The following is a 23,913-nucleotide window of genomic DNA, read 5'->3' on the forward strand; positions in this document are numbered from 1 at the left end:
ACCCGCCGCTATCTCAACCCCGAACGTTTTCCTGCTAAAGACGAACACAGACGAGCGCAACGAAATATTACGTGCTGCCAGTCACTCTGCTACGGGGTTGCCGCTATGGGAATCCCCACGAGCTATCCGACGGAAAGAATGCTTCGTTATCATATACTCTTTTTAGGATGTTCGTATCGGTTCATCTTCCTGCGCTATAGTCAGACACCTATTTCAGCTACCCCCAGAATTTATAATTGCGACTGTTGTATACCAACGTTGTTTCATTATATGTACATAGATACCTGGCTTCCTGTTTTTCACCCAAAATACTGTACAAATTCTTTTATCTATTTCTTTAATTTTGAATCTATATGGTCTTTATTATGTCATAAATATTGAAGAATACTCCATGGTTGATCGAGACCCCGGATAATCGGGATCCGGGTAATCGAGATCCTGTACTGTGTCCCATAAATAAAATACTCCCTCTGTCCCATAATAATAGTAGCAAGCAGTGTTGGGCAATAAACCAATTTAAGTAAATACATAACTATTATTATGTATTTAAATAACAAGTTATTTGTTATTTGGATATCTAAATAAAAAGCAAAAATAATTATTTATTATTTGAGCAAGTCTAAATAGAATTATTTACAATAATAAAGATAATTGTTATTTACAAATACAATTTCAATTATTATTTTTATTGACAAATAATGAATTATTTTGTATTTTTTTATACGCAGCTAGGACTTCCGGAATGTCTCGACAGAGTCCCAATTGTTTTATTTCAGTTGAATATCAACCCATTGTAAAAGCAAGATGAAAAGAAACAAGTTATGCTAGATCCTACCTACAAGTTTGAAATGCAGTAACGAAATTATTGAACAATCCAGAGAGAGAAACTGTCTGAACACTCGAAATAAAAATTAGGAGTACTATTTTTAACATATTGTTTAATGTAATCTAGTTTCTTGATAATAAATGTTGCGTTCTATATTTATTTTCTTTTGCTACTATTATTATGGGACGAATTAACACTGAACCTACCACTGTCAGTCAAATGACCGGTTTTATATTTTTCATTTCATAATTATTGAAATTATGATGTTGCTTGCGTGGACATTGATTCGATAAAATTCTGTATCCAAGCATGTATTGTTGTATAAAATTGCAGAAAATCTGAATAAATAGAGCCTCGTCATTTTAGCAAACTAAAACATGTTAATCGCTTTTAGTGCTCGGTCGGTTTAGTGTTAAATTCATCAACTGCTACTATTATTATGAGACAGAGGGAGTACTAATTAACGGAACACAACAGAACTTCAGACTTACGCAATAACACCGGTTAATCAGGATATTTGGAGTGACATCTTGGAGATGTCAAGTTGGTACTCTAAACTAAAGACGATTAGACACTCCGCAAAAGTAGCAAGCGCGTCCCGAGCTTCAAAGAAGGACGTTCTTTCCGATATCTCCTTTGACACATGTCTGCTCGCTAATTTCTCATTCCAGCCGACAAAGTGCGAGTACGTCACAAGCACGAGTTGTGAAATGAACTTGTTAATTTCAGGCGACGGCTAGCTTCCACGGGGCAGGTTTTACAACGTTGCATTCATCGTCGCGTTCGTTCACACTGCCGGACAGATTCGATGCATATGGAATTAATCTGCTGCGGTAGATTCAATACCCTCACTCTCTGCCGGTACCGGATGGGTCACGTGACGTAGGGACACATGCAGGAGAACGGAAACGTTGAAGTGGGGAGACAAGACTTAATCTGGCGACTCTGCTATTCAACTGTGTTTTATAATTTTAATTTTGCATACAAATCTGTTCTTAGATGGACAAATTGTCCCTTCCTCCTATAAAATTGTCCCTTCCTCCTATAAAATTTGTGCCTTTCGCCTATAAATTATGATGTATTTGGTATGTAATCCAGTAGATTTGTACCTGGGGCGGCTGTAGATCGAAGTTTCGATTCTGTAGGATCAATGCTTCAGGAGTTATGGTTGCTTAAAGTTCAGCAATCTGCAGTGTTTTTGACAGGTAAGCGCTGCAGATTGCTCAAGTTCAAGCAAGCATAACTCCTGAACTATTGATCCTACAGGATCGAAACTTCGATCTACTGGATTACATACCAAATACATAAGAATTTATACAAGAAAGGCACAAATTTTGATTCCGGTAAAGTAAAGAGCAGCCTATCATTTTTCTAGGTTGCAGTGACCGAGAAACGCAGAGCCTGGTGATTGCAAAATCCGAGACCGAACGACAGCTTCCATCAGGCGAAATGATAGCGTCGGAAGGGGTACGTAAAGCGTATAATTCTCGCGGGTATTACGCGAATGGTCGGCGGCGGTCACCGCGTTCAGCTAGGTATTAATTACGAATTAATGCGACTAGGTAACCACGCGCCATTAGAGATAATCGAGCCTCCAGCGTCGGTCGTCGCCGCAATCGAGTTCTCGATTCCCAAATACATACAGTAAGTCGTAGACTTGAAGGCTGCTCTTTACTTTACCGGACTTAAAATTTGTGCCCCTCTCCTATAAATTATTATGTATTTGGTACGTAATCCAGTAGATTTGTACCCGGGGCGGCTGTAGATCGAAGTTTCGATCCTGTAGGATTAATGGTTCAGGAGTTATGCTTGTTTAAAGTTCAACAATCTGCAGTGTTTTTGACAGGTAAACACTGCAGATTGCTCAACTTTAAGAAAGCATATCTCCTGAACCATTGATCCTACAGGATTGAAACTTCGAGCTACTGGAGTACATACCAAATACATGAAAATTTATAGGAGAAAGGCACAAATTTTGAGTCCGGTAAAGCAAAGATTACCCGAAAGGAATCATAAAACCAGCTATTTATCAGTTTTTCGACTTGCGCGTAAAATGCTGGAACGGATCACCCGCGTAAGTCGAGTATTTACTGTAAACCAATCGTTAATGTTTTGCATTCTTCTAGAATCATGCCGAAAGTCTGCATCGATTTGTTTACCGTGTGTAAAACGGTTAAGGCAGACATGTTCCCTGTATGGGAGTAGAAGCTATTGAGAAAATTGGTGTGGATCGTCACCCGTGGATCGACAGTGAATTATAGACTTTGTTCCCCGGTATCGGCTCGATCATCCCTGGCACTCGTCATCGGCCGCAAGACTAACGTTATCGATCTCCGACGATCGAGATATAGGCACAATGCCCCGAGGTGGTCCTGCGCAATCAATTTAATTCGAATGGCCGGACGTCGCTCAGCGTGAGACGACAAATATTTAGAATTGCATTAACAAAGGCTTAGGTTTGATTAACGTTAACGTCGGCAAATGCAATTATTACCGACTGCGATACAATTTCCTGATATATTGTCCGGCTGATGGGCACGGATCGCGGCGCTCCGATTGTCATTAAATAAATGACCGATCGATCGATCGTTACGATCGAAACGCCCTAACTAGCTCGAACCACCGCAACACAATAAGCGACGGCACTCGACTGCATAATTTTCAAAGTTCGTTGCTTTAGTCCAATCAATGAATGCTCATAAGGGGGTGTACAGGGAAATGGAAGGGATACAATTTTCAACTTTGGGCTTTGTTTGGACTAGTTAGGAGGTAAACATACTAAAAGTCCCTACTCCTACCCTTTTTCGGTTTTCCGTTTATATCTCGGAAAGTATGTGTCCTAGCGATAAGACCATTCTATACAAAATTAAAGCTGACAAAATGTGGCATAAAATTGACTCCATTCAGTTTTTCGCTATCTCGCATAGTTTCCGAGATACCCGCGCTCAAAGTTAGCAAAGAAATTTTTGCCTCACGTTTTTTGACTTATTTTACTAGCTAACTCTTTAGCACAATTAGTGAACTTTGAGCGCGGATATCTCGGAAACTATGCGAGATAGCGAAAAACTGAATGGAATCAATCTTGTGGCACATTTTGTCGGCTTTAATTTTGTATGGAATGGTCTTATCGCTAGGATGCATAGTTTCCTGGATATAACCGGAAAACCGAAAAAGGGGACCCTTCCATTTCCCTCTACAACTTTTCGTTGAGTGGACTAATTAACGTTGCTACAAATTGTTCGAGTTCTTCGTGTTTCTATCGAATATTATATTCTGGCATTTTTTGAAAATTTCCATAATCCATAAATGCATAAAGATCCGCAGTCTAATCACAGGGAATGGAAATATTCTAGATCGGAAGGAATGTTTAATTTTCCAGTTAAAATAGCTCCGAGTGCAAAGGGTTAAAATAGTAGAGCTTCCTCGTACCTAATAAATAGATCTTTATGGATTTATGGCTTATTAAAATTTCTGATGATTTTTATTTGTTTTGGATGTACAAAGGCTGTTCCCATTAAAAATAGGATTTTATTTCATGCCACTTTCTTAAAATTTCTCTATAAAAATCGAAAATTTCATAAACATCCGCAGTCTACTAATTGACCACCGAAGACGTGCTCAAATTGTTAAAATTGACAATCCATAAAAGCGTGAAGATTAGAATTTACGTAACGTTAATAATTCGAAGAATACGTATTCATGAGATTCTTCTTCATCCGTTGTTCCACCGATATTAATCGACGGCTATTACCATAAAATATTCTGTTACGATCGATACGCGAGAGAGAAGACGTGTTCATTAGTCGACACGCGCCTGTCCATTTTATTCGATGATTATGATTCCGGCGAATTTATTGAAGGATGATTATGATTCGTTCGCGGATATATTCGATCAACGTCTTGTTGATATTGAGCCGGGAGTGATCTAAGAAGAAATGAAATTCGAATCGTAATTGAAATATCGGAATGGACGTGGGGATCATTATCAGCCGATTAGAGTGATAGTAATCTCTGACACCTTAGAGGGATAGTGTTTTCATTTCCGAGCGAATCATATTCATTTTCTCTTTGATATTTTGTATTTGTTCAGCTGTACGAAACAGAACGAAATAAATAAATTCGCTAAGGAAATTAAATTTGATGGAAAATTTCGGTGACTTCGAAGGTAAAATCAGGACGAAACAATTCTTATTAGACTGTATATACGTCAACAAAATAAATAAATTCGCTAAGGAAATTAATATACTTTGGATCTTTATGCAAAATAAAAAATGTTCGCATTGACTGCAGGACACAGGAGCCAAAGAAAAATTGCATTCTTGTTTTAATTATTCTATGAAGCTGAAACTAATATATTGATGTCTTTAAATATTTTTAACGTGTCCACTGCTTTACATTACATGTACTCATTTTTGTCATAAATGCATAAAATCTAGAAATTAAATTTGTCATCAAATTTTGGTAATTTTAAAGTTAGATGACGCAAGATGGCTGATCAGTTTTGAAAGATGCATAGGTTACTAGTTTAGTTGTTTAGCGGTAACTAGTTGGGCACAAAGTAGGTGAACTTCGGCGGAGCACTACGTCCTTCGAAAAGATCGTCGACGAGAAACTCGGAGCAACTTGAGCTAACTCGATTGTTCCGTACGGAACAAGGCGGCCTTTCACGTGGCTCTCGTTCTGTCTTTGATGAAGGATCAGCACGTATCGCCTGTCTTGATGTCCCGCGAGGATAAGATTCAATTAAGTCGATATTGATGCGACGATAAGCACAGGTGGATAACAGGCTTCTCAATGTGCTAGGCGTATCGTTACGGTTTAACGATGGAATTTTATGAAAGTGTTTCTGTCCCTGTCGTCACGGGCCACCGATTTTTCCGCATTTTTCGTCCGCCATTTCTGCCACCAAATGCTACTGTACCACGTGTGCCAACTAATCATCGATACTTTACACCAAAAGTATAATCCCTTATAAGTAGACAGCGGATCTTTATGCATTTATGGGTTCCAAAAATTTTCACAAGAAATGCTAGAAAATATAATTCCACAGAATTTAGTACGGTTCCTATTTATGTCGGATCTACGAAGACTACAACTACTGAAAATAAGATTTTACACGGTTCCACGTTCTTAAAATTTGCCTAAAAAAATTGAAAATTGCATAAACACCCGCATGCTACTTCTAAGAATAACAGGATTAGTTCCAACGTTAAACTAATATTTATTGGTGAAGATTGGAGGAAATACTCTCGAGCAAAAATAGAAACGCGTTACAAGTGAAATAATGTATCAGAAATAAAAAGCCAGCCGGAGAAGAGAAGTTTTCAGAAGAAGCTGCGATTGCACAAGCTGTCTCTAAGCATAGCGATAGAAGGTATTCGCACGCCTCATAAATCATCTCCGTGCGAGAGCCCTAACAGTAGGGTGTGCATGAGGAATGTAGAGTAGATTTTTCTGCTGCAAAAACAGCTGCAACCATTTCTTCCTCGATAAATGTGTCAATATCACGGCCGCCTGATCCAGCATCGGATAAAAAACCAGAGGTACTCGCATTCTCCGAGGATTACTTAAACAGACGGTTGATCAGAGCTTCGTTAAGCTTAGGAAACATTAACATGTCATCGGGACTTTTTATATCGACACTTTATCGTTCCTGCGAGATACAATCATTTTTAGAACACATAAAGGAGGCAGAGGATCGAGAGAGAGCACCGTATAAACGGAGGATTGATAAATAGAATATTAAGATGGCCGATCTTCACGACCGTCGATAATTACTGGCAACCACGAGAGAGAGAGAGGCAGATTTTTCGCTGCCTGAAGACTCGGTGACAGCTAATATCGCTGTCATATTTTTCACCTGATCCCAATAGGAATGTTGCACCTGCAAAAAGCTCGAGGCACGTGCTTCACGGAAAGCCACGATAAATCTTCGTCCATGCTCGCCGATGCTTCCATTACGACCTGCAGCAATGACGGTGCATCGTGTTCGCTGAGTCAACTCGGAATTTAGAAATACCTGGAGCCTCGAAGACCCTTCGATTCTCTGCAAACTTGCTCAGAATCTGCCCCGAGGATTACGAAGATCCGAAACGTATGTCTGTGTAGCTCCACTAGATTGAAATTAGTGCAGACAATTTTTATTTTGTATACAAATCCACGGTCTAATAATAATAATAAAAAGTTCAGGTGTGGTCAGTTTGAAAAACATGGGGAACGCTTCAAAGAAGCTTCGAGTGCTTCGAAACGCTTCAATGCAGCCTCGAGTGTTTCAAAGCAGCTTCGAGTGCTTCAAATTAGCTTGTAATGCTTCAAATTAGCTTAGAGTGCTTCAGATTAGCTTAGAGTGCTTCAAATTAGCTTAGAGTGCTTCAAATTAGCTTAGAGTGTTTCAAAGCGGCTTCAAATTAGCTTCGAGTGCATCAAAGCGGCTTCAAAGCAGCCTCGAGTGCTCCAAAGCAGCAGTAACTCGAACCAAATGCAGACCATCTGAATTTCGCATAAAAGTCCGCAATAATTAGTAGACAGTGAGCGCAGCCAGAAGTGAAAAATGCTGCGATACGATTTTCAACGGATTTGAATTGTTAAAAGATAAATGTCCGTGCGGTTTCTGTGTGCTGCAACCGATGCGGGTAAATTTTCTTTTTCTGGTGTATGGATATTACGGTGGCACGCGAGTCAGCTACATGGAAGTGAGTCGATCAAATAGCCAGCACCGACCGGGGAGAAAGAAGCCGAAGAAGTATTCGTGGAATGTCCAGAAGCGTGCTGATACACGACGAGCGGCGAAGAACAAGTGTCGGCATCGTCAGTGGATCGTTTTTACAAGGTGGACACCGTCCCGACCACGCGGACAAGAAGAAGATCAATTACGGTGACAAAACACCGATCGGACACCGAGTGCCGAAACTCGTTTGTTCCGGTAACTTGCTGATTGAAATTGCTGGGACACGCCGGGAATTTTCGGTCCGTTCATCGATCATTTACACGCGTAATTCACCTACCGCAGTGCGCTCCGCGGACGCTGAATAATTGTGACATCGTTACAAGTGGAATACTAATCGTGTTCCCTAACAAGCTAGGAAATTGTTGTTGTAGGGATCCATTGCTGTTGAAGAAAATATTGGGTCGCATCCCTTATTACAAAATTCCATAAGTTTTCAAGCGTACTATCTTCAATTTATCAACAAGAGACGAGCACGTCGCCACATCAGATTCCAATATTTCTAGGATAATTAATATAAATCTAGGACCGCAGGAAAGTGTCATCGTTTTAATATCTGAAGAGACTGAAGTTGTCCTATTGTCTGACTTGAATGCCATTGTGATTCACAGATTGCTTAGCGACTCTTCCCTGCGAGGATCTTAAGCTAGATTACCCACTGGATTCGTAAGAAGAAACATACGTTTTTTCTTGGAGTCCTCGTGCATACCTCCGGGAGTTGCAGCTCCGTGATTATGGTGATGGAGCGCCAGGGGGTCCTGAGGATGCGGATGAATGGCGGTCAGGGCACTTCCGGCTGGGTCACCTGGGTTCACCGCGACCCCGACCCCCAGGTGAAGAGCACCATGCTGCGTCGCGTGTGCCGGAAGCTCCATGCTGATCATAGCACGCCACCCTTCTTCCAACCCTCGTCTTCCTTCGTTCCACCCTCCTCCGCAGAGGATAACACCCCGTCAGGCTGTGGACGAGGCGTCTGGTCAACCCCCCCGTCACCGTCTGCAATCCGAACATTAGAGAACATTAATATAGGATGTTAATGAACATGCTAAGCAGCTTTGAAGCAGCTTCGAGTGCTTCAAAGCAGCTTAGGGTGCTTCAAAACAGCTTAGTGTGCTTCAAAACAGCTTCGAGTGCTTCGAAGCGGCTTTAAAGCAGCTTAGTGTGCTTCAAATCAGATTCAATCACATTATTATTATCCATTAATGCCGCAAATGCATGAAGATCCGCAGTCTAATAATCGGAAATAGCATCAACGCCATAAATTAATATGAATGTTCTAAACATTATGGAAATTAAAATGAGGATGCATTAATGCACGTGTATCTAAATACACGTGTGCACGTATAGATGTGTGTTATTAATACACGTTGAAAACCACGATGTCTAATATAAAGACAGTTTTGATTGAGATTCTCGGCGATGGCGCAAGAATGGCCGCAGACAATGGTGTCCGGGCTTTCGGTAGCTTAAAGTCAGCGTATCGCGGGCGTGCAGAGCAACGGAAAAATAAGTCTCGGTGGTCCAGGCCACGGTGGAATCGGCTTTGCCACGCTTTTTACGCCCGCGGTCGATGATTTCTTCGTTCCTTTCTACGTAATGGCCCGGCGGCTCGATCTTTTTTGCTTATTACGGCGGAGAAGAGTCTGCCACGCCGCGAGAACAGGCTCGACGCCTAGCCACGAGCGATTCCCGGATGAATGAAAGGATGAATGGAGCGTCATTTCGGGCTACGATAGTCTGGTTTCTCGACCCAGATGCTGGGTCCTGGCTTGTCTCTTTTTAATGCTGACCGGCGGAGGAATCGATTCTCATGATTCGAACATCCGCCGCGCTGGACCTAAATTGAATTCCTACAGTCTATTTGCTCGCATTATTTGCTCCTCGAGGAGAGGTACCCGTTCGGTGTACAGCTGTTTATGCAATACGAAAACTCATGAACAACGACAAAATGACCAATTTTTTATATTTTCCATTTTGTTCGATGATGTTTTGCCATATTTCTGGTAGCTTCACAATTCCTCGCTCATGAAACTTCTGTTCCTAATCGGTAAAAAACTGATCGAAAATAAAGACAAAACCAAAATTACTTTCTTGCCAATCCAATAGAATTTCATTTATCAGTCGTCGACTATGTCCGTAGATGCAGTCACGCGTTCAGCATGAGTTTTCATATTGCGTAAACTATCCGTATTCTACCGATAAGAATCGACCCGCGAGCTTCGATGCCGACTCGCGAATTCTTCGCAAATGACGGCGATATTTCCCGGGGCAAACTCAGCGCCGTCGAAGCGCGTGTTTACACAAGAATTGGATCTCCGCGGGAACCAAACCTCCCGACGATTTACCATGTTGCGCTAATAAAACTAATAAAACTACGGCACAGTTAGGGTCGGTAAGCACCGCAGAGTCTTCCGTTCCCGCGGCCGGAATTGCGCGAGAGGAACGGCCAGGCATGGAGGATGAGCCAGCCAATCGTCATTGAGCGTTCGCCGGTCATCCGTGAAATTCGAAGTGGCTCCCGCGTTCCGCGGGAAATTCGCAGGCCTCCCTTGTGGGAGTGAGGACGCCGCTCTTAGTCATCCCGGTGAGGCTACTTCGCGAGCTCAGGTATTCCTTCGCTACTCTTACTAAAGTGAATAAAAAATTTTTCATGAAAAAGAGAGAGAGAGAGAGCAACACAATCAGACTTTGGACTGGATAAAACTGATTATCTCCGCACCTCTGAAGAGCAACAACTTGTAGACATCTGATACTCGAAGATCTCTTACATCCAGAGTTCAGACTTGGTTAAGCAGCTAGCGAGGCTGGAGGATCGCCATTTTCAATCCTGCTGCATCGGCGCGTAAAAACAGAAAGAGGGACCGTCACGGAGAGGGAGCAAGAAAGGAAAGCGAAGGCGATCCCGTGGGTTTAGCAAAAAGCCGGGAACTTATCGGAAATGAGGACGAGGATGATTGTTTAGCTCGTAACCCCCCACCCAGCCCTCCTCTCCCTGAGCCGGGTAAGGTTCTCTGGTGCGAGTACTTCTAGTCGAAAGGGGGCTCGTGCTACCAGAGATCGCGGGCTCTCCTAATGGACCCTGGAATGTAGCTAGAACGCCGAGTAAACGTCAGGTAAAAGCCGGACGATCATTCGACGCGGGAGGGGAGAAAGGAGGCGGCCCGGTGCAAGACTTCGAACGGCCTTAAGTAAAGCAAAGTGGGTGAGTCGTCGACGGGCAAAGTACACGTAAAGACCAGGCTCCGGCGTTCGGCCGTTCCGAGAGAGAAGACTTCTCTCCCAGTAGACTCGGGAATACTCGGGGTTCCGTCTGTGAACCGTGGGAGTCGGGGAGCCCGGTCTGCCCGAGCTCTCTGTGTACGCACTCGCTAAAACCATTGTTTATGGCAACGCTGAACGTTCGCGTACTTTACTAACTAGCCTCCCTCCCGGTCTGCCCGATGCTGTTTAGAGACCGGCCGGAGCTAACTGTCAGTGCTGGATGAGGAAACGAGCCGAGGAGTCCGCCGCGGGAACACGCCGCTGTTTGCGTAAGCGGCCGGAAGGATTCTCGCGTGTGGTCGGCAACTGCGGGGAGAACCGGGCCCCGCACTAAGCTGCAACTTGTTTTTCACGGGCTACGGATTAGCTCTGTCTAGGGATGCCGAGGGTTCTTTGTTTGCTTTGGCTCGAAGATAGACGAATCAATACGCAACATTCAGAAATTTTATGACTTTCATCTGCTAACTCGATTCAACGTTTCAGATGAGCAACGCAACAGAGTGCTTCGTCGAAGTTTGCTTAGAATCAGCCTAGAGAATTACGAAGATCCTAAAACTGTCAAATAAGTATAACACAAAATGGGACCTAAGCAAATGTCTATGGAGTTCCAGTAGATTGAAATTAATGCAGACAATTTTTATTTTGCATACAAATCCACAGTCAACGCAGCTTAATATGCTTCAAAGCAGCTTAGTATGCTTCAAAGCATCTTCGAGTGCTTTAAAGCGGCTCCAAAGCAGCTTAGAGTGCCTCTCAGCGGTTTGTAGCAGACTGATTCATCAAAGTTAGCAAAAGAACTCACCACTCATCGATGTAAAACTGAAAGAAGACGCAGATGAAGACTACTCAGTATTGGACAATCAGGATTATAACCGACCTGATGCCGGATCGAGTCCGAGGTTGGCCGGTTAACGTCCGTTTTAATTATCCCGAGTGTTTCCGAGCGGAGTTTAAGTACCAGCGGGAGCTTCTTTTTCATTTTCGTTCCGTAGACAACGCACCGCGCGGCTCGGCACGTATTAATGTAGATATATGCGTTTGTGAATTGCCCGTGTACCGGTGCACCACGTGCGCTCCCGCGGTGGCCAAGTACGGGTAACGGGGTTAATGAGCAACGTAAGTGATCTTTTTGTTCGCTGAAAGCTCGATCGAGCGCCGATGCTAAACTCTGGCTCGCAGATTGCGTTGACGAAGGGGAGAGGTTGAATATTCATGCGAAGAGATCTGTTCGCGTGCTTGCGACCAGAGCGTAGCACACAGCGAGGAGGATCGGAGCAAGAGTCGGGCGCGATAATTGCCGGTCGATTGCCGGGAAAAACTGGACCTGTCCGTCCGCGAATCTTCAGATTATTATGCATTATTTATCTGCACGGTCGTTCCCCCCGAAACCAACGTGTTGATGAACTATCGTTAACATAACGGTAGGCCAAGTGGGACTGTGATAGAGGTCTGACAATGTTGGGGAAAGAGTAATTTGCGACCACGCCGGGATAGGGTATCATTACTAGACTAGATTTAAAGCAGTGGCTGTGTTAGAAATATTTAAGGACATCGAGGTACAAGTTTCAGCTTGATAAGATAGTTGAAAGAGGAATACAATGTTTACTTGGCTCCAGGGTTCAGCAATCAATACGAACAATTTTTATGAAGTACGACAATGAAAAATCTTATTGAATGTTATTTCTTCCCTTAACGATTTTCATAGAGGAAAATCGTACATTGACACCTTCAATTTTAAAAATTGTTCAATAATTTTGAATTTCATCTACTCAATTTTGCTATAAATGCATAAAGATCTGCACACCACTGGTCAACCTCAAGGTTTCTGAAATCGAAGCATAAAAATCCTCGACCTTCGAAGGAAAGTAACAGCCGCAGTCGATGCAGTCCAGATAGCTCACGCCTCCGTCGGTCAATAATAATCTTTTTGCGCGGGATCGCTCCGAGTGTATCGCCAGTAAAATGCCCCGGCCGCGAATAAAACGGGAGACACACACACACATGCAGAGACGCAGGTCGTTTAAAAGGAAAAAGAGCGAAGGTACGCGAGAGCGACGATCACCATTAACAACGATATTCCCGGTTTCCGTCTTTACGATCGGAGCCGGCCACGTGAGAAAGAATGCAACACGGAAGCTGGAAAATCCTCGCTACGCTCCCCATATTGATCATCACCGGGATGCCTTGCATTCCGTCCGGCCGATTCGAATAAATTAATAAACATGACCGAGCGCGGTGGGGGAAAGTAGAAGAAGAGGAAGATGCGCCGCAGGATTCCGCGAGGACTTCGAAATCCCACGGGTGATCAGGGAAGCGAATCCTTTCCGAGGATCCCATCAGAAAATACCGAACGCGTTCCTTTATGACCCGTCCGACGTTGCATAATGTATCGGCGTTTTCGCGTGAGACTCGGGGTTTCGAGTGTTATCCTCGGCGAACACCAATCCTCGGGGCGTCTGTCCGTGCAAGGACCAATTCCATTGTGGAGGCGAGCTGTTTCCAGGCGTGTGCAGCCACACCAACCACCGAGCAGAGTTGTTCCTCGCTCGAGCAATTTCTTGATGCATATTGTCACGCGTTGTTAAGCCCCGAGAGCACCGCCATTACGGGCCCGGGACCCGGGATCCACGATGCAACCACCGCGCATCCGAGTTCCACCAACCTGCGGAGGATCACGCGGAGGATCCACTAGGTAGCTGCACGTTCCGCCAGCTACCGGGCGCGTCGCTACCGCATCGATGGCCCGAGACTGGCCCGACTAGCTAAACTGCTAGCATCGCCTCGGACTATAGTCAACGAGAAGTTGTAGAGGGAAATGGAACGGACACAATTTTTAACATTGAGTCTTTATTTGGACTAGTTAGGAGGTAAACATACTAAAAGTCCACACTCCCAGGAGATGAGCGGGGTGCAGAGGAGCACGTAGAAGGTCCCCTTTTTCGGTTTTCCGCTTATATCTCGGAAACTATGCATCCTAGCGGTAAGACCATTCTATACAAAATTAAAGCTGACAAAATGTGCCACACGATTGATTAGATTCAGTTTTTCGCTATCTGGCATAGTTTCCGAGATATCCGCGTTCAAAGTTCACTAATTGTGCTGAAGAGTAGCTAGTCTTTGAGCGCGGATATCTCGGAAACTATGCGAGATAGCGAAAAACTGAATCCAATCAATCTTATGGCACATTTTGTCAGCTTTAAATTTGTATAGGATGATCTTATCGCTAGGACGCATAGTTTCCGAGATATAAGCGGGAAACCGAAAAAGGGGACCTTCTACGTGCACCCCTTCTACTCTACACCCCCCTTATGAGCATTCATTGACTGGACTACTATCACTGTTTACTGTTTACGCAAGCGGACAATCATCGTTGCATTCCCGCGGAAATCGGGGAACACATTTCCGATCTCTACCAGATTCGCGCGATATCAACAATCCCGCGGTTTGCTTGGAGACAAAATAATTTTGTTTTCGTTTATTTTATCGACGACGGGACCTACACAGTTTATTGAGGTGGGTTCAAGACTTCAGAGAAAATATTTCAATGAGGGCGGACGGTGAAACAGCTGGCGAGAATGTCCATTCTAATCACTAGACTGCGGATCTTCATGCAAAATAAAAAATTCTTACCTGAATTGCAACAAACTGGAGTGAAACAGAAATTTATTTCCTTCGCTATTATGTTTAGTAGGTTAGACAGTATGTTTAAATTTTTCTAATATTTTTGCTATTTAAAATTACGCCTGGTCATTTTTGCCATAAATGCATGAAATCCGCAGTCTACTAATTACAGATTGTGTACTGAAATACGTGTACGTGAAACACGTGTACACGTGAAATAGGGATCGCTAATTCGAATCCTCCACGATTTTCGTAAATGTGTCGAATTCAATCGATTTAGTAACTGAGTTGGAATGTTCAGTGGATAAGGGTTTAATAAAAGATCCATTGAATTGTAAAAGTTTGAGAATTGCGTTCATTCGATACGGACCTTGCGTGGCGCCGGCTTCGAGACATCGATGCGTGGTAGGCGCTGTGTTGCCTCGGTCGCCTTGTACAGGGTGTATAAAAAGTAATGGTCATCCTTTCTAGTGGTGGATCTATACCTCTGGATCGGTGGACATTTCTAAAAGAAATTTGCCGGAAAATTGTTTATAACAAAGAAAATTGTTAAACTTCGTTTTTACATCAATACCTTCTACTCATTGAGAAGAGAAAAAGTTTGAAAGGAGCCAAGCAAATAGTTATTGAGATGTAAGCTGTTAAGATTCTTGCAAAATTTGATTGTGTAGAATTATACGTATATAGACAAAAGCCTACGGTAAACTTACTTTACCGGACTCAAAATTTGTGTCTTTCTCCTATAAATTATGATGCATTTGGTATGTAATCCAGTAGATTTGTATCCGGGGCGGCTGCAGATCGAAGTTTTGATCCTGTAGAATCAATGGTTCAAGAGTTATGCTTGCTTAAAGTTCAGCAATCTGCAGTGTTTTGATAAGCAAGCACTGCAGATTGCTCAACTTTAAGCAAGCATAACTCCTGAACCATTGATCATACAGAATCGAGACTTCGATCCACCTCGGGTACAAATCTACTGGATTACATACCAAATACATCAAACTTTATAGGAGAAAGGTACAAATTTTGAGTCCGGTAAAGTAAAGAGCAGCCAAGCCTACTACTGCAGTTCTCACGACCGTGTCAACAAGACAGAACATGATCGTATCCGTACCTCGAGACAAACAAAATTTAAAGGGACATTCGGTGCTAGATTCGTAAAAACTCAACGTCTTCCTTCCAATTGAGATAATAACAATAATAATAACAATTTCAACAACAATGTTCTTTGTTATAAACAATTTTGCGGCAAGTTTCACTTACATATGTCCACCGATCCAGAGATGTAGATTCACCTCTAGAACGGATGACCATTACTTTTCATACACCCTGTACACACAGACGACGAACGAACGCGTACGGTGCGAGCCGCGGACAGTCGTAAACGCAAGACAGAGTTATTCGTAGTGCGTTTAGAGGTCTTTAAGTATTTATTGGGTACTTGCTATGTTTATTATGAGCGGAAAGAATTAATCTGTTCAACCGTTGAAAGTGAATTATCCAGTTATACGTGTAAGTACCTGTATGTACTCGATTCCCATACCGAATCTTTTCATTCGTGGAATGCTGGCGGATATAAAAGTACGCTTTTAATGCGCCAGTTATTAAATGTACGTTCACAGAAGAGCAATGCAGTCGGAATGGTTATGGTCTCGTCCCTTTCAGAAATTAAACGATGCGCCTGGAAAATGCTGATCCACGATTTTTGCCTCTATTGGACTACGTTCACCCTTTGTTCAAGCTAGCATATATTTTGAAAAATTCATTCATAGACTTATTTATTCATTGTATAATTTCATTGTATGACTCATTCATTCTATAATTTCATTGTATTATTTATTCATTGTATAATTTCATTGTATTATTTATTCATTGTATAATTTCATTATATTATTATTTATTCATTGTATAATTTCATTATATTATTATTTATTCATTGTATAATTTCATCATATCATTCAGGATCTTATATCAAACAAATAAGTCAGGTGTATATGTATATGTACTTAAAACAAAGATACGCAACCGTGCAATCGCTCAGTGACTTCAGTGTTAAAATTGAAATTGAATTTGGTATCAGCGTCGCGAAGTGCTGCTCGAACCCCGTGCACCGTGTACTACACCGAGTGAACTGTTGATCTCGGACTGTGCAAAGAAATCGTGTCACCTGTCGTCCACATGTATCGACGAACAGGGGAATTACCGCAAGGGTAGTGACAAGTGTCGATCACCCGGCAGCAGCGTCACAGGTGTCTCGAGACATCCTGAATCACCCACACGTTCCCGTTGATCCTTTCACCGTTTCTTCTTCGACTTTCTACACGGTGTTTAACCTGAAAAGGGGACTATAGAATTGTCGGTCGCGCGAGACTGGCCCGTGAATGGCACGTGGCACAGGTGGCTCATCGAAACTCCTCGCAATCTTTTCGCTTTTACTCGGATAGGAAGTGTCTCGAAGCAATGTACAGAGAACTGGAATTACTTGACCCAGGCCCGGTTCGATCAAATTGGACGAGGACATGCGTGGAGCCAGCTCGCATAATAAACCAGACGGAAGAAATGCGGAAAGCGGGGCCCCGTCTGACCCTCCAGCGAGCCAGAAGTTCAGAGAGGAAAAGGCATCAGTCCTGGACCTTCCTGAGATCATTTGAAGCAACATTTTCCTTTGCAAAAATAGCGCCGGTGGCTTTATTAAGGAGTTATTAATGAAAAACACGGACCAAGGAGTTAATAACTCCTTAACGAAGCCGCCGGCGCTATTTTTGCAAAGGAAAATGTTGCTTCACATGATCTCAGGAACCTCCCATGCCCGGATGTTGAAGGAATTTTGAGACAAAAGTATATTCCACGAGAGGGTAACCCCGTTTCGCGCAGCTTAGGAGATGGTGGGGGCGCAGCAAGCCTATCATCTCTCACTCCACTACCCACTCCCCACTTTCTTGAACCAATTAAGGCGAAGATGCGCAGAGACGAACGAAAACTGGTCTTTCCGCGGGGTTACTCTCTCGTGGAATATATTTTAGCCCGAGGGACCCGCTCTTCGCATTTCTCCTCGAGCTATAAAACACTGAGCTGTTCCGAAAAATGAATACAGTAAAAGGGAGACTAACTATGAATACCATATCGTATCAAACAATATTATACCGATATGGGAAAACCGAAGACCTGTTTCCCCCGGGTCCCACGCTACCCCCTTCGGGAGGGTGTAAACGAATGTATTTTTTCCACACGTCCTTCAACTAAAAAAAGAGCCGGTTCGATCAAAATGCACCACGCAACAGTTACCGATATGTACACCGTCATCGATGAACGCGCGTCCCGTACGTGGGCTGGTCTCGCTCCAGTAGGCTCGCGGATTTTTGTTCATTAACAAGACACGGGCCGCCTCGGATTGTTGGGGATTGTCGGTTCTGCGCAGAAGCGTGTACACGCGTACAACCGACCGATAACGATGCACACGATTTACGAGCCGATCCGTGATAGACCCGCGAACGTGGCAGATTGCCGAACGATACCGACACCGGGGTCAATTGGGCCCCCGTTCACGGAAAACCGGCTGCAAAGTGGATCCAGTGATTTACGACCGCTTTCGAGACGATCCCGATCACTCCCTCTCTCCTCTCCTCTTGCTGGGCTGCCATGTATTTAGCGCCAGAGACAGTTTCATCGCAGCGGTTCGGTGACATAATCGAAACGGTCACTCCCTCTCTGCCAGCGCCGGGGCACGTGACTTTGTGTGTATGCGAGACAGAGTTGGGCATCATGTAAGCAGAGTTGGGCAAAAATTTTTGCCCAATTCTGCATTTAAGTAAATGTTTATTGAGCTGATTGTTTTTTTTTTAATAAAAAGTTATTTGTTACTTGGAAGTCTAAATAGAATGCAAAAATAATTACTTATTATTTGTGTAGATCTATTGTAATAAAATAAGAAGATTAATAATAAGAAAATAAATGATTTGTCACAACCCACACCCCTACCACAATGGTAATTCTAGAGTACACACAGTTTTGATGAATCATTTAATGATTTCTTCTCTGTTCTATTCGATAAAAAATTACAAAAAAATTCACGAACGTTCTACACAGTGGCACACACCTTCGTGAATTTTTTCCGAATTTTCAACCGCAATATGGACGTGTAAAAAATTCCTAAATGAGGGAAAATTGTATAAAATTATTCAGAGCGGGGCGGGAACAGGCTCCCGCGAATTGGCGGCTGATGTATTTTTCTAATTAAATGGAATGCGATTAGCCTTTCGATGGGGAATGGCGGTGTAGAGCAGTATTACAGGGAACGGCGACGCGGTTGCGATCGTTAATCCCGGTCACAAAGTATTCAGCTCGGCTCGCGCGATAACCGGAGAAAATAGTTGCACGCGGGTTTGACGGGAATCTGCGCGCGATTAATCACCAAAGGAATTATTTCACGGCCGTGGCGCGCGCGCGCGGGGTGTAATGTCTTTGATGCGTCCGTGTGCGCTGTTCGAGAAGCCGTTTCCGCGTCTGGAATGAAATCTCGGATGTTTTCGCGGCCGCGGCGTGTAATAAGCGGCACGCGGTTCGTTTATTACAAGCAGCTGTATCTCTCTACCTGTCTCGAGGAGAGGGGATAGCAAGGTTGGTTTTATTTCCACGCGAAGGAAAACTGGAATTTAGACGGCCGATTTCTTTGACCAGCCAATCGACCGATCAAACGCCTCTCCTCTCCTCTCTCCGAAGAAGAAGAAGAAGAAATCAGCGACCCCTGCGAGAGAAGCCGACATTATTATACGGTGCTTCATTGTGTACCGTTACGTCGTTATGTAATAAGCTAACCGACCACTAGGGAGGGGGATCCGCACGCGTAAGAAGATAAGATTATCAAATGTGCCCGATAAGGCCCTTCCTACCCCGTGCGACATGCAAGGGGTACCTTACATATACAGTGAGTGTAAAATGTATTCGTACGTCCTTTAAAATAGAATAACTTTTTTATAATTCTTTCGTAGTTACAGCGCGAACAAGTTTTTAAATTATGAAAAATATCCATGAACATTCTACACAGTCGCGCACAGCTCTGTGATTTTTTTTCGAATTTTTGACTGCAGCAAAACGTCGTTTTAAACGTCCACGTTTAACAAATTCTTTTCTGTTGTGAAAAAATGTTGAAGGTTTTGTAAAAATTTCGTTGCGAGATACTTTTGGAGGTTTCCAGTTTGATTTTATGACATCACGGCTGGCTCGAGGAATTTAACGTGTCCGCCATTTTATAAGCGACCGGGAACACTTCCTACGTTCACCGCGTTATCAATAAAGCCGCTGTGATATCGTAACACGGTACCTGTCCCAGTCTCGCGGAGTTAAATATGATGTCGGGTTACGCGAACTGGTTCGCGCATTTTGCCCGGAAACACGCTTTGTGCAACAGAATGCTTGTAGAAATGCTCGGATACTCGATTTGTACGCTCCTCGAGGAATTATTCAAGTTTAATGAGATCTGTACCATGCGGCGATGGCACGTTCGATTTATCGTGGTTTTGCCTCGTTTAAACACTGGTTGTAATATACGAGCCAGTGATCCTCTGAATTTGTCTACAGATCCTGAGATCCTACGCACTAAAAGAAATGGGTAAACTTTACTTTATCGGACTCAAAATTTGTGCCTTTCTCCTATAAATTATGATGTATTTGGCATGTAATCCAGTAGATCTGTACGAGGGGTAGCTGCAGATCGAAGTTTCGATCCTGTAGGATCAATGGTTCAGGAGTTATGCTTGCTAAAAGTTGAACAATCTGCAGTGCTTACTTGTCAAAAAACACTGCAGATTGCTCAACTTTAAGCAAGCATAACTCCTGAACCATTGATCCTACAGGATCGAAACTTCGATACATAATAATTTATAGGAGAAAGGCAGAACTTTTGAGTCCGGTAAAGTAAAGAGCAGACAAAGAAATTAATGTGAATCAATTATTATCAGCCATTTCTGAATTTGGACTTCGATCACGTACTCTAGTAATCTTATTCTGAATTTTTCGAAGCGGATCATTTTTCAGGCAAAAGATTCAATCAACGATCCAGTAATTGCAATCAGAGTGCACTACAGTTTTACACCTCGTTTTCTATCGATCAGAAATAATTACACATTAACTCAACGTACTCTCATTCCCATCTCACTACATTCTAATTACTCAATCACCATTTTAATCATCTATCCAGGTAAAATGAAGTGGATACAAAACAGCAACCCTCCTCAACTGTCAAGAGTTCGGTTTCCATCACTGGACACTGTAGCGGACAGGTAACTAGCTACTGTAAGATTAGATATGTTTTATTTGTCTTTATTCCTTATTCGAACACTCTTTGCTGCTTAAGAGGTACCAATGGAAGGTGACAAGAAGACCTTGTATATTTGTAATAGTTAATGTTGTACAATTATGAAATTTGTTAAGGACAGACTTTGAAGGACCGATCTCGGTAAATCGTTCGCCTTCAAAATCGGCCGGCCACCGGCTCAATCGAGCGTGCGGATCGCGTTAATTATTGTTCCATTAGCGAAACTAGTTTCTGGTTAGGTTAAGTGACACGCGGCGGGTCGACTGTTGCTTTTGCTAATTCGACTTTCCCTCGCACCCGCGTTACGTGCTCGCTTAACGAGTTATTAATTCCGATTCCTGCGTCTTGTCCCCCTGACAAGTGTTCCGAAATATTATTGATCTGATATTTCGCTGCAATCCCGTTCCCGAGCGAAATTAATTGCCGTTTATCAAACAAATTAGTTAGAAAGTTGAAATGTCTTTTAATAAATTTGATAATTCCAATTTTCATCGGTACACACCTGTAACTTCGTCGGGAATCGTTAGGTAATGTCCCAGTATACTGATATGCGGACGTTCATGCGAATGCAGATTTCCATGGACCGATTAACAGGAACTGGAATGGAGGCAGAAACTTGCTCTATTAACCCATTGAGCCGCTCTCAGTCGAATTTCAATCTTATCGGGACTCCTTGCAAAAATGTTACATTCCAATAATTATATTCTGATATTCTATTCTAGTGCATTAGATTCAGATATGATATTCTTCTATATGATATTTTGATGTATTATATTCTATTGGGTTGGCAAGAAAGTAATTTTTGAAAAACCGAATTTCTTTATTCAAGCGGCGAACTTTAATCAATAAAATATTTTCTTATGTATTCTTCTTGGCAAAAGATCATCGAACGAAAGGGAAAATATCTTATTCACTAACCCTTTAACTACGGCTGTCGTCAATAAGGGATTTAATGAATTATGGCGGAAACGGGGGTCGCTTATTGACTTTTATTTATTACCACGCTTATATTAGCTTGCCGGGTTGTCGTTGTTATATGCGTCAAATCTTGTAATCGAATTTTAAACCACTTCCCGACACATTGGTGAATATATACCAGTGGCTAAAGGATTAAAGTTAATTGCTTCAATAAAAAAATAAAGCTCCATTTCACATTCCAGTACATATAATACTCTCTTTGATTCCAGTAGACACTCTTTCGGCATAACACGTTCCAGTCGAGCGGTCGCCATAATCGAGGTAGCACCGGTAGCCGCTTCAAAACTCCTGGAATCCTAATCGAACGTTCATGCAAAATTCTGACCCGTCAGAGAATCCCCGATCTCCAATCAAAAGATTCCAGAGCCGTCAATAAATCGAACGACTCCATCGTCCAATCCTCTATCCGGGGCTACCGGTGCCCCGTGAAAAAGAGGATCGAACTCTCGGTGTCCGTGAGTAAGATAGAAACGTTCGGGGTCAAGGAATCGGCAGATGGACTAGCAGATAATCACGGAACCGGCGTTTATATAGAATGTAGATATAATCACCGGCGAGAGGACCGAGAGGAAGAGACCGGGCCCCGTGGCCTTAACCAGATGCTGCGGCTGATCTTTGGTGGGATGCACCTCGGCTGTACCTGTTACCTGCAACCAACCGTTGCATGATGCGGGGACCGGACCGAACGGAGCATCTTGGGATTAGACAGTGTGGCGCGTGCCATGGGTTTCACAGGTGGCTCTTTCAAACTTACTTATCCGCCTCCTTCTTCGACCACTCGCCCCCCCCTCTCTCTCTCTCTCTGTACAACCACCCTTTCCCTTTCTGTCTTCATCTCCTCCTCTCTCATTTCAGAAAACCGGAATCGGAAGCAGGACCCTCCGAGAAACAGGTGGAGGGAATAATCAATCCCTCTTGCACCCAGAAAGCCGGAGGACCCTCTCTGGACCCCATTTCTCATCTCAGCGGTAAGTTGACTGCGGAAATTTATGCAACTTGCAATTTTTCCAGACGATGTTTAAACCCTTGATTCTGGACAGAGTCGAATATACATACAGGTTGTCCCACGTAACACTCTTCACGATTTTTCAAGTACTTGCGATAATCTGACGAGAAAATATTTTAAACAAAAGTCGATCAGTTTTCGATCGGATATACATTGCAATAAAAAAAAGTTCGAAATTTTTTTGTTAGTATTGTCAATGCCACTTTCATTTTTTTAAATGGCACTTGGTATTTTTGACTCGACAGTATTATAGCCCGTATCAAGACGATTTCAACGACCTAGTATACCATAACCTTCGGATGATCTTGAAGTACTATTTTTAAAAATGAAGGTGGCCTTGGCAATAATTAAAAAGAAAATTTTCGAACTTTTTTTATTGCAATGTTTATTTCCAATCGAAAACTGATCGACTTTTGTTTAAAACATTTTTTTGTCAGATTATCGCAAGCACTTGATTGGAAAATCGTGGAAAGTGTCACGTGGAACACCCTGTATATGTATGTTATTAATTTCCTTTAATCTCAAAACAATGAAATATATCACACAAAAAAATGAAATGTATCAAAATTTGACTAAATTCTGTCGAAGGATACATTCTGGCATTTTTTGAAAATTTCCAGAAGCCATAAATGCATAAAGATCTGCAGTCATAAGTCCATTTTGTACACTGCGGATCTTTATGCGAAATAAAAATGATCTACTCGAATCGCAGGTAACAGAAGCAAGATGGAGATTTTCTTTTAACATTTTTGATAGCTGCGAGGGGAACACTGATTCCGCTTTTCACAAGAACTGCACAAAGAAGTCGCAAGAGGAGTCTCTCGGTGTTTCCAATTCCGTTTAAAATTCGCCATTCAATGGAAGACAATGAGCCCCGATCGTACAATGATTTATGCACTGTGGCGAGGCTGCCTTTATCCCGACATCCTTTCATTCGTAAGAGGCTACCACTTCGGGCGAATTCTAGGGAGCAAAGAAGATTACAGATACCGGCCAGTCTTTCCACGCGAAAAAAAATACAACCAGTAGTGTACAGTTAGTCGCGAGTATAATCTGTGATTATCCACCTGATCCAGCCGATCGAGCATTGTATTCTCCGGCGATCGAAGTCTCCTCAGGGACTACAATGAATTTGTAGCAGGGTGTTACCGTTAATGTACGCGGGACATTGGGGGAACGCAAAA

General features: G+C 42.9%; 1 protein-coding gene across 7 annotated transcripts in view; it reads right to left on the reverse strand.

Moving 5' to 3' along the window:
• Positions 1-23,913, reverse strand: part of Sv (paired box protein shaven) — a 201,834-nt gene that overhangs the window by 147,123 nt on the left and 30,798 nt on the right. For 6 of the 7 annotated variants that reach the window (XM_076431405.1, XM_076431408.1, XM_076431404.1 and 3 more), the window contains exon 2: positions 8,233-8,546. In XM_076431405.1, the coding sequence (XP_076287520.1) occupies positions 8,233-8,434 (202 nt within the window). In that variant the 5' untranslated portion in view covers positions 8,435-8,546. The remainder of the gene's footprint in view (positions 1-8,232; positions 8,547-23,913) is intronic. The other variant, XM_076431407.1, reaches the window with a different exon arrangement.

The sequence above is a fragment of the Lasioglossum baleicum genome, chromosome 10, assembly GCF_051020765.1.
Source record: "Lasioglossum baleicum chromosome 10, iyLasBale1, whole genome shotgun sequence".
In the NCBI taxonomy this organism is placed as follows: Eukaryota; Metazoa; Arthropoda; class Insecta; order Hymenoptera; family Halictidae; genus Lasioglossum; species Lasioglossum baleicum.